Source organism: Fragaria vesca, linkage group LG5 (assembly GCF_000184155.1).
Source record: "Fragaria vesca subsp. vesca linkage group LG5, FraVesHawaii_1.0, whole genome shotgun sequence".
NCBI lineage: Eukaryota > Viridiplantae > Streptophyta > Magnoliopsida > Rosales > Rosaceae > Fragaria > Fragaria vesca.
Genome location: NC_020495.1, coordinates 21,310,457 through 21,324,936, shown reverse-complemented (window position 1 = coordinate 21,324,936; position 14,480 = coordinate 21,310,457). Strand labels below are relative to the sequence as shown.

Sequence of the window (14,480 nt, the reverse complement as noted above, 5' to 3'; positions counted from 1 at the left end):
GTCAGGGTTTGGAGAGGAGAGAGTCAAGAGAACAAGGGAGATCTGCTCCGCCCAAGGCCGCCTAGCCCGATTAATCGCCGCCCAGCCCGTTTAATTGGCCAAAAATTGGCCGGTCGCCCAGACGCAACGATTTGCTTGAAATCGGGACGGTCAACCGCAGTCGAGCGCCTAGGCACCGCCTAAGCGGCCGCTCAGACCGATTTTTAGAACCTTGATGTGATGCATCAACTTTGTCCTTAAAATAATAATATTAGTCCTCAAATTGTAATATGAGTCGTTAAAGTTGTAAAAAAAAATTAATTACAACATTAGTCTTCATTTGTCTTTAAAGTGTAATTGAGTTTTCAAAGTTGTAATAACTCATTTTTTAGGAAAATACCCAAATGCACAAAAATATGGTTTTTAAAGCCCATTCCAATTAAAACCTTTTTTATGAGCCAATTTCAATGATTCTTAAGAAAAAGACTTTTCTATCCTCACCCTCATTCAACTAACCTCTCTCTCTTTTAACTCACCCCGATCTGAAACTTATCTCACCTCTCTCTCTCTCTGCTCTCTCTCTCTCTAGACCTCTACCACCATGGCAGAAGATGGCGTCGACGGCGGCGTCTCGATCGAGGAGCATTTGCATCACCTCTAGCCGAAGAAGAAGTTAGCGACGGTTTCAAATCCGATCAGATCAAACATCTCTCTCTCCTCTCTCTCTCCACCGGCCCTTCCCCGCGCGGCGAGGCCAGTCCTAGTCGAAGCTCGCTCTGAAATGATTGCGATGCCGGATCTCGCTAGGGATTAGCTCTAGTGACATCGTTCGATTTCCTCTCATTGACTAACACGCGACGATGATGGTGGAGAGATGTTTGGCGACGTCATCGACGACATAACCCAAGGTTCAAAGACCGATACCTTCCTTCGTCTCTGGTCGCCTACTTTAGCGCCGCGCGCTCGTCTCTCGATCGGAGTCGGATTCCAAAACTACGACGAGTAGGTGGTGTGAAGCTGGCGGCGGCGGTCTTCAAACACGTGATCTCGTCACTCTCTGCCTTATGTAATTTTTGATTGGAATTAGGGTTTTTAGTTCTCAAATTTTTTGGATTGATTGAATTACAGACGAACGATGGATTGAGGAGGACAAAGTGAAATCAGAGATGAAGAGCACAAAGGGTTTCGTGGACTTAACGGCGTTGTAGATCCACAATTTGATGTACGAGAAGAGTCACTACATGAAGGCCATCAAAGCTTGACATGATTGTGCGATCAAGGTAAAAAGTGAGAAGAGTCACTACATCAAGGCCATTAAGATTTTTTACCATTAAAAAGTGAAAATATAGAAGTCCAATATCTAGATTGTTGTAGCTGTCAAACTAGATGGACATAGTTCATGTGGACATTGACATGATTGTGGTTCGATCTGTGATGGTGCTTCAAATCTGGTCCACTACATTGTTTACATTATTTGGGGATGTTGTGGTGATATTTTATCTTTATTGCTTTCTATTTAAGTTTTTATTGACTTCAGTAGAAGTTTATTACCCCCTATAGAAGTTTATTGTCCCCTAATAAAATCTCAGTAGAAGTTTACTGCCCCCAGTAAAACATTTTTTATCATTATTGCCCCCCCCAATAAGGTTTTATTGACCTCAATAGAAGTTTACTACCCCCTACTAAAATCTAAATAGAAGTTTACTACCCCCCAGTAAAATCTCAGTAAAAGTTTACTGCTTCCTCAGTAGAAGTTTACTGCCCCAATTAAAACATTTTTCATCATTACTGCCCCTCAATAAATTTTTATTGACCTCAGTAGAAGTTTACTGCCTCCCCAGTAAAATCTTAGTAGAAGTTTATTGACCCCCAGTAAAACATTTTTCATCATTACTGCCCCATAATTAAACTTCAGCGATGGTGCGGTATAAGTCCGGCAATGTCCGATGACATTTAAAAAAATCTGACAAAATTCCGGTGACTGGCGAAATTCCGGTGATTGGAGTCTGGAGTTTGGAGTCCGGTGAAGTTCCAGCCAAATCTTCTCTCTCTTCCATTTTCTCTCTCTATGTATGTTTAAGGGGTGAGGGCAAAATAATCCTAAAATAATATTGCTTGTTAAGACTTTAAGTAAATATTTGTTCATTTGGGCACAAATAGAGGTACTTTATATTGGAATGGGCTCTTAAAAAAGATTGTCATTAAAATAGGTAACGAGAGGCTGAAATTAGTATTAAATGAGTATTTTCTTATTTTTTAATCACTTTGAGGACTCAATCATCACTTTAAGCACACATGATTACTAATATTGTAACTAGAAAATTTTACAACTTTAATGACTCATATTACAACTTCGATGACTAATATTACTAGTTTGATGATTCAATTTATAAAATTGATGCATCACATTATTCATATGCATTAATACATCGTAGAATTTTCCATATTAACAAACCGTAAGCGGATCGAGCCCAAATCTTTGGGTACTGTAATGAAAAACGCAAATTGAAATGATACGTCACCAAAGATGTTTTTTGGTCGAGAAAAAAAAAAATTCAAACTTGAAAACTTCATTCTTATTCCCAAAAGAAAAAAAAACAGGTTTCAAAACTCAAACTTCAAATTGAGATATGGTTTCGTGAAGCGGCTCTCTCCAACTAGTTTCCCAAAAAACAGCTCTCCGACTGCCAGTATAGAACTTGTTCCGGCCGCCGGAATCTCATCTCTCCGGTTCGCCCTCTCCACCGCCTTTCATTCTCTCAGGTTCCCTACTAAACCCTCACTCAATTCACCGGTTCTCAATAGCGTTTTCGTTTTGATTTGCACCGGAATCTGGGTTAAGCTCAATCTCCGTTTGGTTGATTAGAAACTGGATTCTTTGGCTTAATGTGTTGCTGTTTATTAGGATTCTATTAGCTCGATTTATTGAATTGGATGATTAAGTAATCTATTACTTTGAATTCTCAGTAATCAATTAGAAAGCTTCTGCTTTTTACTTGTGTATATGTTTTTATTTTGAATGCCAATGACTACTTTACAAGGTGAAATTCTGTTCAGCACTGATTATTGCTTATATTTATTTTTATTTTTTCAGGTTTGATTGATTAACTCCTACATGCAATTCCGTTGGTAAAATTGGATAAGAAGGGAAAATGTCGCTTCTAAGTAGATTCTTTTACAAAAGGCCACCAGATGGATTGCTTGAATTTGTTGAGAGAGTATACGGTAACGCTCTATTCTTTGTTTTAATTTAATATTATTGCTTTAAAATGCAAGTTTCGGCTGTCCTGTATGGCATGATTATGAATTTTCATGAAAATGTGTGCAGTGTTTGATTCGTGTTTTTCAACCGAGGTCTTGCCTGAGGGAATGTACCAAATCTACTTGCATGAAATCGTTACTGAGTTACATGAAGAATTCCCTGAGTCATCCTTCCTTGCGTTCAATTTCCGTGAGGGTGAGAAGCGTAGTCAGTTTGCTGAGATACTATGCGAATATGATGTTACGGTTATGGATTATCCGCGACAGTATGAGGGTTGTCCACTTCTGCCGTTATCTCTCATTCAACATTTTCTTCGTGTATGTGAGAGTTGGCTGTTGCTTGGCAAGCAACAGAATGTTATTCTTCTCCACTGTGAGAGAGGGGGTTGGCCGCTGTTGGCATTCCTTTTAGCTAGCTTTCTGATATTTAGAAAATTGCATAGTGGTGAACGCAAGACTCTTGACATTGTACATCGTGAAGCTCCTAAAGGTTTCTTGCAGCTATTGTCACCTTTAAATCCACTCCCATCTCAGCTTCGTTACCTACAGTACGTTGCGAGAAGAAATATAGCTCCAGAGTGGCCGCCTCCTGAGCGAGCACTTTCCTTAGATTGTGTCATTCTTCGAGCCATTCCAAACTTTGATTCCCAAAATGGCTGTACTCCAATTATTCGTATTTTTGGTAGGAATTACCTTAGCAAGGGTGGGCTTTCGACCCATATGCTTTTCTCCATGCCCAGGAAGAAGACACTTCGGACCTACCGTCAGGTAAGAGATAATGTTTCAAGTATTCTCTTGGCCTGAAGTTTTTCGTTCTACGTGTGTATTAGTGAATGTCTTTCTACCAGCTGCTCAAGTTATGGTTGTTAGTTCTTTGCAGGCAGATTGTGATGTTATCAAAATTGACATTCAGTGTTTAGTGCAAGGAGATGTTGTTTTGGAGTGTGTCCACTTGGATTCAGATCCAGAGAGGGAAGTTATGATGTTCCGTGTTATGTTCAACACTGCATTTATTCGTTCCAATATACTAATGCTGAATTCTGAAAACTTGGACATTCTATGGGATTCAAAGGAGTGCTATCCCAAAGGCTTCCGAGCTGAGGTGACTACTTTTTGGCCCTTTGTTTGGATCTCAATAACCAAACCTTTCCTAGAAAGTTGAATTTATCAAGTATTTTAGCTTGCACTTTGTTTTTCGCTTCTCTCCAAGATCCTAGTAGTGATTGGCACATGATCTTGGTTCGAGCATCCCTTTATTGTACACAGACACACACATACACATACCTATGTGTGTACACGTATTCTTGTATCAGCTGGTCATCTATTTGATTACATGAACTCATCGATTCAGGTATTGTTTGGGGAAGTTGAGAGCATATCTCCTCCCAGAGCTCCGACCACAATTTTAAATGGTGAGGAGAAAGGTGGATTGCCTATTGAAGCTTTTTCTAGGGTTCAAGAACTTTTCAATGGTGGTGAGTGGGTTGATAGAAATGATGATGCAGCTTTGTGGTTGCTCAAGCAGCTTTCTGTCTTGAGTGACACGAAAGAAATGTCAAGGTTGCAAAACAGAGTGAGTTTATTCACATCACCTGCTGACTCTGAAGAAGAAAATAATGCATCTAGCACTGCTGACAGTTCAGATGAAGCTTGTGATACTGTTTCCAAGGCTTCAGCAGATTCAACAAAAGGAATGATGATCGATACCTTTGACTCAGTCCCCTTATCATTTGAAAATGACAGTCCACCCAATGTGAACCTAGCTTCAGAGTTAGCTGGACCTGTACAGCAATCTCTTCGTCAACAATCATTAGATAAAAGTAAAGAGTCATCACCGTGTTCATCCCCTCAAACAACTCCACCCTTGAAATCAGCATCATTACATCTGGCTTTTCAGCCTCCGCAACTACCACCTCCAGATACCGATGCTATTAAAGGGCCTACACCATCCCCACCGCCTCCACCCAGTGACAGTTCCAATAGAAGTGTACTGGACCCCCTACCTTCCAGTACTAGTAGAGTTCCGCTGCCGCCACCACCGCCGCCACCGCTGACGTCTCTACCTCCCTCTCCTAATGCCTCTAGAAAAGTCCCACCACCACCTCCGCCACCACCACCTCTTTCTTCTAAATCTAGTCAACATTCTTTGCCACCTCCCCCACCGCCTCCTCCATTTTTAGGAAGTACAACCAACAAGCTACTACAGACAGTGGCACCACCACCACCACCACCGCCTCCTCCTCCTCTTCCATCCATTTCTGGTACTGGTTGTGCAGTACTGCCACCTCCTCCACCTCCTCCACCTCCTCCTTTTCCATCCGTTTCTGGTTTTGGTTGTGCGGCACCACCACCCCCACCACCCCCTCCCCTCCCAAACATTTCTGGTCCTGGTTGTGCAGCACCACCCCCTCCTCCACCCCCTCCCCCATTGAGTTGTAGGCCACCACCCCCTCCTCCACCACCAGCACCAAAACTCCCTAATGCTCCACATCTGCCGTCAAGTCGTCCTGCACCACCAGCTCCACCCCCACCACCTGGAGGGAAGGGCCCTAGTGCACCACCACCACCCCCACCACTTGGAGGGAAGGGCCCTAGTGCACTACCGCCACCCCCACCACCTGGAGGAAAGGGCCCTAGTGCACCACCCCCACCCCCACCATCTGCTGGAAGGGGTAAAGCATCTTCTGGACCAACAAGTCTTGAAAGAGATCGTGTTGCTGCTAATGCCCCAAAGAAAACTTCCTTGAAGCCCCTACACTGGGTGAAGGTTACTCGTGCAATGCAAGGGAGCTTATGGGCTGATTCTCAAAAACAGGAAAATCTGTCGAGGTAATTGTCACAGGAGCTACTTACTACTAATCACTAGTTTAGTGGTATTCATGTAAAGGAGAGAGACACACCCACTCGAAAAACTAACGGATAAGTAGTGATCATGCATGAAGTTCCAAGTTCTAATGCACATGTTCGCCTTTTCAAATATAAGTTTACTGTAGGTTTCGTGTGATTTACGTAAACACAACTAATTTGAAAATATAAGTTCTTCTAGATGGTAAGCAAAAAGTAATGAAAGCACTCAGAAAAATCGCTTTAGTCAAGTTTATAGTGTACAAATAATTTCTCACTGATATGATCTTAAAAGGGAGGCCATGCACGTAGCCACACATTTTCCTCTTCTTCTTGATTCTCCATAAGTGAGGCTTATGTTTCTTGTTCTGTTTCTGTATTTTGCTACTCAGTTATCACTTTTTCTTCTTTGTCTGTACTTGGGGCCTTCTGACATCACATTGTGGATGTTTCTCTCAGTGCTCCAGAAATAGATATATCAGAGCTTGAAAGTCTGTTCTCAGCAGCCTCTGCTTCAGATAGGAATGGCAGTAAAGCTGGAGGTAGACGTGGTCCAACCATGACCAAACCAGAGAAAGTGCAATTGGTGAGCTCTGTTTCTTCTTCCTTCAGAATTGGAGTAGTGCTTGGGTCTTTGGATTTTTATGGTGTCAGAGACTCTTTTTTTTATTACTGATAGCGATACTTTTACTTCATGGTTAGTTCATTTGATGCATGATGATCGGTCATGTGTCTGTTTGCTCATAAACCCTTAATTAGAAGGAATTGATGATCGCACACATTGTACTTGCGATTCTTCAATAATAGAGAAGAATTTAAGTAGTAGGACTATAGCGAAAGGGAGATAACCTGAACTGGTAGCAAGTTTACATGTTTGTTTTTTACTTGATTGATAGTTCAAAAATAGTAGGAATGGATAGAGTCGTAGCTCCCCAATTGATGCAGAACAAATTTTAATTACAATACCTAATCTGTATGTTATTAAGGCTGAAGCTTCTGTAGGATTTTATTATATATATATATATATATCAATTATTATCACAGTTCCTTTTTTCCTTTCTAAAAATGTATATTTTCCTTTTATTTTATTTGTAGCTAATTGTGAAAAGATATTACTAATTGTACCTTTTTTCCTTGTTGGTTTTGATGAAACACTACCGGAGAGTTAACAAAAGTGTAATTTTCTCACTGCTAACATATGTTCTTTTGGTACTTCACAGGTTCAATATACAGTAAATATGTGTTTAGATATACAAATTCTAACAATAGTTTAGTCAGTAAAGGTTTAATTGAATACTCTGGCAGTAGTTTAGTCAGTAAGCATCTTGTAAGAAATTACTACATATTTCATGGAAGTTTGATAACTTAGTATGTACTGATGTTATATCATCCTGTTTGACATGCTAGTTATAAATAGATGTTAAAATTTTGGGAAAATTGTGGTTTTTTGTTTTTGTTTTTGTTTATGTTTTTTTGTTTTTCTTTTTTCTTTCACACAACTCAAAAATATCATCTCTTTCACTTTGTTGTTAAGTATCACAACTCATACCTGGTGAAGAGAGATGCTTTTCTATGTCTTTTCTTCTTGAATATGTTCCCCTTGATTGCCATCTTAGGAGTTGTATTCAGAGTAATTTTGTTATTTTCTCTTTCTCTATCAGGTTGATTTGCGTAGAGCATATAACTGTGAAATTATGCTTTCAAAAATCAAGATCCCTCTGCCGGATATGATTGTAAGTTGGCATCCACTCATGTACATTTCATTCATATAAGAAATGTTATCCTCTTCTTTAATAAGTAACTCTCTGCATGCTTTTGGAAATGGGGATGGTGAAAAGACTTATTGGTTTATAGTTCATCTGTAATATAATATGCATGTTAGTTGGACTGAGGGTGGTGCATTCAGTTCAACATACCACATTTCGTGTTGTATTCATATATTTAATCTCTTCTACGCTTAAGTTTATATTTTTATGAAACCTCACATGCAAAATTATGGTTCTAGAATGCAGTTATGGCACTGGATTCTTCTGTTCTTGACATTGATCAGGTTGAGAATCTCATTAGATTTTGTCCTACCAAAGAAGAAATGGAAACTTTGAAGGTAACACTCTTGTCTCCAGTATTGAATTGGTTATGAAATAGCTTGTCTTCTGGAGATGGGTTTAAAGTTTGTTTGCCCAAGTTTTGAATCTTATGGTACTCTGGATGTATGCTTGCATATAATGCGGAAATAAAGCAATGATATACCTCCTCACAGTTGAACTGCTGGTCCATCTAGTCATTTTATCAATGCTTTTAAACGGATGTCAGCATTTTACTGATAGTGAACAGTTGGGTTGTAGATTCTAATTTTGCTGGTCTATAATATTTTGAAATTACTGGACGTTTGGTGTACTTAACCCTAAAAGTGTATCAACAATATATGGAGCAACTCTGGAGATGCTTTTTAGTTTTATAGGTTGTTAAGACCATCTTCATTATAGCTGAATTGTGTTTTGTTCTCCAGAACTATACGGGTGAGAAGGAAATGCTGGGAAAGTGTGAACAGGTTCTTTCTAGTCCTGTAAGCTGAAATTCGTGTCTATTGATTTCCTGAACTAACAGTCTGCTTGTAATTACTTCAGTTTTTCTTAGAGCTGATGAAGGTTCCACGAGTAGAACCCAAGTTGCGAGTATTTGCTTTCAAAATTACCTTTTCTAGTCAGGTATGTTGTAGGTTTTATTTTTGTTTTATTTTTTTCTGTATTGTTTTTGTCAGCATAAACTTAACAATTTTTAATGCTTGATTCCAATCAGGTGAAAGATTTAAGATCAAATTTGATTACCATCAACAGTGCTACTAAAGAGGTACCATGAGAGTTAATGGTTATTGAACTAGTAGCTAAGAGCATATTTTTCTCCTCCATCTTACATGCCACATATATACAGGTTAAAGAATCTGCGAAGTTGCGACAGGTAATGCAGACAATTCTTACTTTGGGAAATGCCTTAAATCAAGGCACTGCTCGAGGTATGGCGCTGTATAGTGTTTGTGTTTGTATTTTAATAACATTAACATTATTATCAATGAGTTTTTCTTAGGTTACAGTATTTGTCTTTTGATGTTTCAGGGTCAGCGATAGGATTTAAATTGGACAGCCTTCTTAAATTGTCTGATACCCGTGCAAGAAACAACAAAATGACTTTAATGCACTATTTGTGTAAGGTAAGAAAGTTGACTACTTTGATCAGTTAATGTTTGTTGTGTCTATTTACTATGTGTTTCATTTGATTCTTCTCATACTGAATGATATAATTCATATAAAGCACACACTGAGAGGGTTTAAAGCTGTTTTGTTAAGCCTCTTAGATCGAAACGAAAATTCTTGTTTGGATAGATGCAAGACTGTTCTGACTGGATTATTCATGCATTGGGTCTTTAAATCAGTAATTGAATAAGAATTCGAACTTTTGTTTAATTTCCTTACCAATTGCTATCTTTGAATCTTGATGCTAATATCTCTTATGCACAGACTTCTTGCTTTAGCAGTAACTTTTTGTACATCATTCAAGTCATGCCTTTAATAATTTAATATTTTTGTTTTTTTCGTCATTAGCTCATTGCTGAGAAAATGCCTGAGTTGCTGGATTTCGATAAGGATCTTATTCATTTGGAAGCTGCCTCTAAGGTGAATTATATTGGTAGAATTGGCTCATCATGGTGTTTCCATACTTATTTAGTAACTTACCAATAAAGTTTGTTGCTTCTTTGATTTGATCTTAACATCAAATTACCAGATTCCATTGAAAGCTTTAGCTGAAGAAATGCAAGCTGTGAGTAAAGGTCTTGAAAAGGTTGAGCAGGAACTTGCTGCTGCCGAAAATGACGGTGTAATCTCTTCTGGTTTTCGAAAGGTGAGAAATACTGAGGGGGTTTCTTTTCATAATTAAACATTATGTGCAAGAATTGGAAAACCTCTCGCCTTTCTGAATTGACAAAACCAATAATATATCCTTTTACTTGATTATTAAGTTAGCAATTAGAGTATGATCAACACATCTTGTTTCTAGGCTGTGAATTCCTTGCCCACTCTGTGCTATTCTCGTCTTTGCAGTGATGAAGTATTTGTTTCTTCTGATAAGAAAAAAGAAGGAAAAATAAGGCATTCAATACATTCAATATATCCTTGGATTTTTTTATGATTGTTATAACCGCTTTATGCTGCAGTCCATTTTTTTTTGCTGCAATCAAAATAACTTGCTTGTGATCAAACTTTAAAAACTGACTGAAATATTCCATTTAAGTATGTTAGTTCAGTTCTGATGGCTTTAAATTGGTAAGAGATATCATCCTCTATTAAAAAATTGGTTTTTTCTTTAACAAACACAAGGTCCGTTATAATGAATTCATTATTCTCGTGACCTATTATTGACTTGGGAGAGGTTAAGTTTTTAGATGGAAGTAAGGAAGAAGACAATTAGCTTCTTAAGTAGCTTCGTTTTAGGTGGTGAAAATTTTTATTTTAGATAGGGAAGGAACTTTCCTTGAATACTATCTCACTAATCCTAAATCAACTTATTTTGTTTTAGGGACCTATTATTGATACCTGAAAGATGACCTAATTTGAGTTTTAAAAAAAAGCCCATCTTAGCGCACACAAATTTGTGTTGTTTTTTTTTTTTTTTTTTTTTTTTTAGAGTATCAACGACAGTATCTTTCCAGGCCAGAGACTAATCCGAGCCGAGGGATGCTGTCAGAACGCTTCCTCCCCCCTGGCCACCAAGAATAAATTGGGATTTAACTCCAATTAGCGTCGACTGGGATTCAAACCTGGGTATGGGGGTTCCACACCTAGACTCTTACCAACTCGACCACCTGTGGTGGTTATTGTGTTGTTTCTTATTGCAACTCCTTCTTTGGTGCTTAATTTATGTCATAGAAAGGACTTGGATATATTGATTATCAGTTTGACTCCATGCATTTGCATTTTAAGATGTAAGACAGAATCTTTTCTTTGCAGGTGCTGAAGAATTTTCTTGATACTGCTGAAGCTGAAGTTAGGTCACTAATCTCCTTGTACTCTGAAGTGGTGAGTGTAGTCCACAATCCCAGAGTTTCTCTTTTCTTCAATTTTTTTGTGCTGTGCAGCTTATTGCTGGTCTACTGTCCTAACACCCAACTCTTTTCTGGCAGGGAAGAAACGCAGATTCTTTGTCTCAATACTTTGGGGAGGATCCATCTCGGTGTCCTTTCGAACAAGGTTTGCTTTGGTCTTTCAGCTCATGAATATACCAGACACATAGATTCTTATACCTCTCTAGCTTATGCCCATTCTGATTAGTCGACTCTTTGGACTAGGTCACCTAGGGTCACCATTGACCCACTTCACCAGATGAACTTTTTATTGTCTGGAGTACTACCAAGATGTTTGGTAAAGAACCTAATAGAACCTCAATAGAGTGCCAAATCAAATAATCTAATAGTTTAAAGGTGCTCAACCCCTGCTATATTGCAGTCTTCAGAGAAACCTTCTATTTCTTTAATCCATGTTACCCATAGGGCTTTATGATTGAAATCCAAAAGGTTGATAAACATGAAAACAGCTCTAACTGGAAGTAGTATTAGGTCTGAAAGAAATGAACTTGCTATGTAGGTTTTGGAGCATTTAATTTTGGCTGTTATGTATTTTAATGGGAGAGCAATCATTGAAATCCATTGATAAAAGTATAGGCGGATATAAACAGGGATATGCTCAATTGCTCAGTGTATTTCAGTCAGTGATGCAATGCATTTGCTTGGGTTCTAATTTTGGAGAGATAATGTAAATGTCATTAGAAGTCTCTTTTATGATTTTCTTACGTCGTGTTAGATGATTTAAAAACTTTGACCTTTGACTTTTGTTGGCCACGCAGTGACACAGGTGTTGTTCATCTTTGTCAAGATGTTCAGCAAGTCGCGAGAGGAAAATGAAAGACTGGCTGATATTGAAAAGAAGAAGCTTGAAAAGGAAGCCATGAAAGAGCGAACTGTCGCAAATTCATCTGCAAAGAAAGATTCTGTGGATAGAGCAACATGAGATCGCATATATTGGTGTGGTTTTGGTGGGTAAATTCTACATACATTCTTGCTGATAATTTATGGATTAACGTACTTGGAGCAGAAGTTAACTTTGGTTAAATGCAGCTACTAAATTTCACTAATCTTATAAAACAGGGCATTTTGCACTTCTGCAGGAGCTGCTGTGCATATCAAGATCTATCCTGCATTAGCCTATTTATATGAATACGACTAGATGGAAATTTTGATAATTTTCACATTTGCTCTTTCTACCCATATTTCTTCTACGATCGATGCTGTGTAAGTCTGTATAATACAACCTTCTTAGTTGTATTTGAGCTGTAAATATGTAAGAGACTACGGTAGCACTGTAATATTCTCGCCCATCTCTCCAATCATTTTGTACAGTCTCATCTGAAAAGAACCATCTTTTTGAGACAATTGAGTGGATTTTAATAGGCCTTGGTATGGAGAAAAACTTGGATGATAGGGGTGGGATTTTGAGGGCTCGCAATGGATCCCAGCGGTGCTGCTACATAGTTATTCACGACAGCCTTTTCTCTGGGAAACGTTGTCACAAGCCCCACTGGCCAACCATCTAACCACCGCCGCACATCCTCTGTGAATCTGAACGTCAACCCCCATCCAATCAGTGTTCCCTTCAATTATGCCATGAGCATCCGGACACTTCTCTTCTAACCTGTCCTATGTCGCGCCCTTGTGCCATGCACATCCGGACACTACTCTTCTAACCTGTCTGACATCACCGCCATGAGGGCGTGTTGTTGGGCAAGCCATAGCTCAAGTAGCGTTTTCTCTCTCTCTAAGAGCATCTTCAACAATTTCCTTATTTTTTTTATTTTCTCCATTTTGGAGAAGATTTTGAGTTTTTTGTTCTAACAGATTCTCTAAAATTTTCTTCAAAATAGAGAATGTGAGGAGAGAGAAACTCAAATTTCTCATATTTGCAGCAAACTCTATAATTTTATAGAAGGATTTAGAGAATGATCATGAAATCTCTAAAATAGGAAATCTATTGGAATTGGAGAAGAGAAATTGCATAGAAATTTAGGGAAGCATTGACTTTTTACTTTTTTATTATATAGAAATTTTGAGGAAGCTGTTGGAGATGCTTTAAGTTCTTCTGGCGCCGTAGCTCAAGCCAACTGACCTATGGTTTTTTTGAGCTATAAATTTACTTTGAAACTAACATTTGTATTACATGCAACTTGACTCTATTTTTTCATAAACGGGTTACATGAGTTCATTTCGTGTTGGTGGGTTGATGAGCATATGACTTGCTTGCTTTTGAGCTGATCTCGATACCTATAATTGTGTCATTTTGGAATCGACAAACCCTTTATGTATTCTATTCTTATAGCACAAATGGATCTGACGTACATTACATACATACGTTGTCATTCTCATAGTACAAATGGTTTTACATGTGTAAGTTCGTCTATAAGAGATTTGATCAAATGATCGATAAATATGGTTCCTCTACTTACCGATTGGACCACAATCATCATTTCCTCCACACGAATTGTTCTGTCGGCCCGGGTTGGAGCCTGCTGGAAGCACTCATCTTCTTCTTTTTTTGGTAAATAAACGAGGGAAGCCCTTCTAGCGAGGACCCTTAAGTTGAGGACTTTGTAAGAACTTTTCGGTTTATGGTTTAAAAGACCCAATTTTCGATCACATTTTGACATCTTATCCGTTCAGTTTTTAGGTTTATATGAGTAGATCATTTCTACAAATTTCACCCAAATTGGTGTTCGTTAAGATAACAAACTAGATCAAATTAATGGATGAACCAAATCTGTTAAATATGAACCGTTCAAGTTCATAATTGATAAATCATACTTATGAATGTCTTAACAATTTTCAATATAGTTGAAAATTTGAATAAATGATCTACTTATAAATACCTATAAACTGAACGGTCAAGATGTAGATATAAGATCGAAATGTGGGATAAGCCGAAAAGTCTTCACCAAGTCCTCAACTTAAGGGTCCTCACTAGAAGGGCTCCCAATAAACGAGTATATTAAAGAAAAAAAAGGGAGGGCAAGCCCAGTACAACCGAAGTCAAAGGCAAAGAAATTACAAAACAACAAAAAGTAAGCTAACCAAAGGAAAGCAAAACAAAACCTGAAAAGGAACGAAGAAGAAAAGGACTAAGAGGTATCTAAGCTCTACTTTCCAGCAATGTATCTATTAGTAATGGATGGCTTAAACTTGATGGAAATGAGCTTGCATCTGATCATGGAAATAATATTCTTGAGAACCACAGAATGAGCACATCTCTCATTCCTAAAGATACGATTATTCCACTCTTTCCAAATGAGATAAACAG

At 38.4% G+C, this 14,480-nt stretch overlaps 1 protein-coding gene across 1 annotated transcript; it reads left to right on the top strand.

Moving 5' to 3' along the window:
* The first annotated feature begins 3,131 nt into the window (after positions 1–3,131).
* LOC101301690 lies at positions 3,132–12,565 on the top strand. The gene is made up of 19 exons (XM_004301630.1): positions 3,132–3,204; positions 3,308–4,008; positions 4,121–4,342; positions 4,592–5,720; positions 5,799–6,069; positions 6,544–6,670; positions 7,746–7,817; positions 8,090–8,188; positions 8,594–8,635; positions 8,712–8,792; positions 8,884–8,934; positions 9,016–9,097; positions 9,198–9,292; positions 9,684–9,755; positions 9,865–9,981; positions 11,088–11,156; positions 11,261–11,327; positions 11,980–12,168; positions 12,281–12,565. The coding sequence occupies exons 1-18, from the start codon at positions 3,132–3,134 to the stop codon at positions 12,141–12,143; spliced, it is 3,534 nt and encodes a 1,177-aa protein (XP_004301678.1). The 3' UTR covers positions 12,144–12,168; positions 12,281–12,565.
* The last annotated feature ends 1,915 nt before the right edge of the window (positions 12,566–14,480 follow it).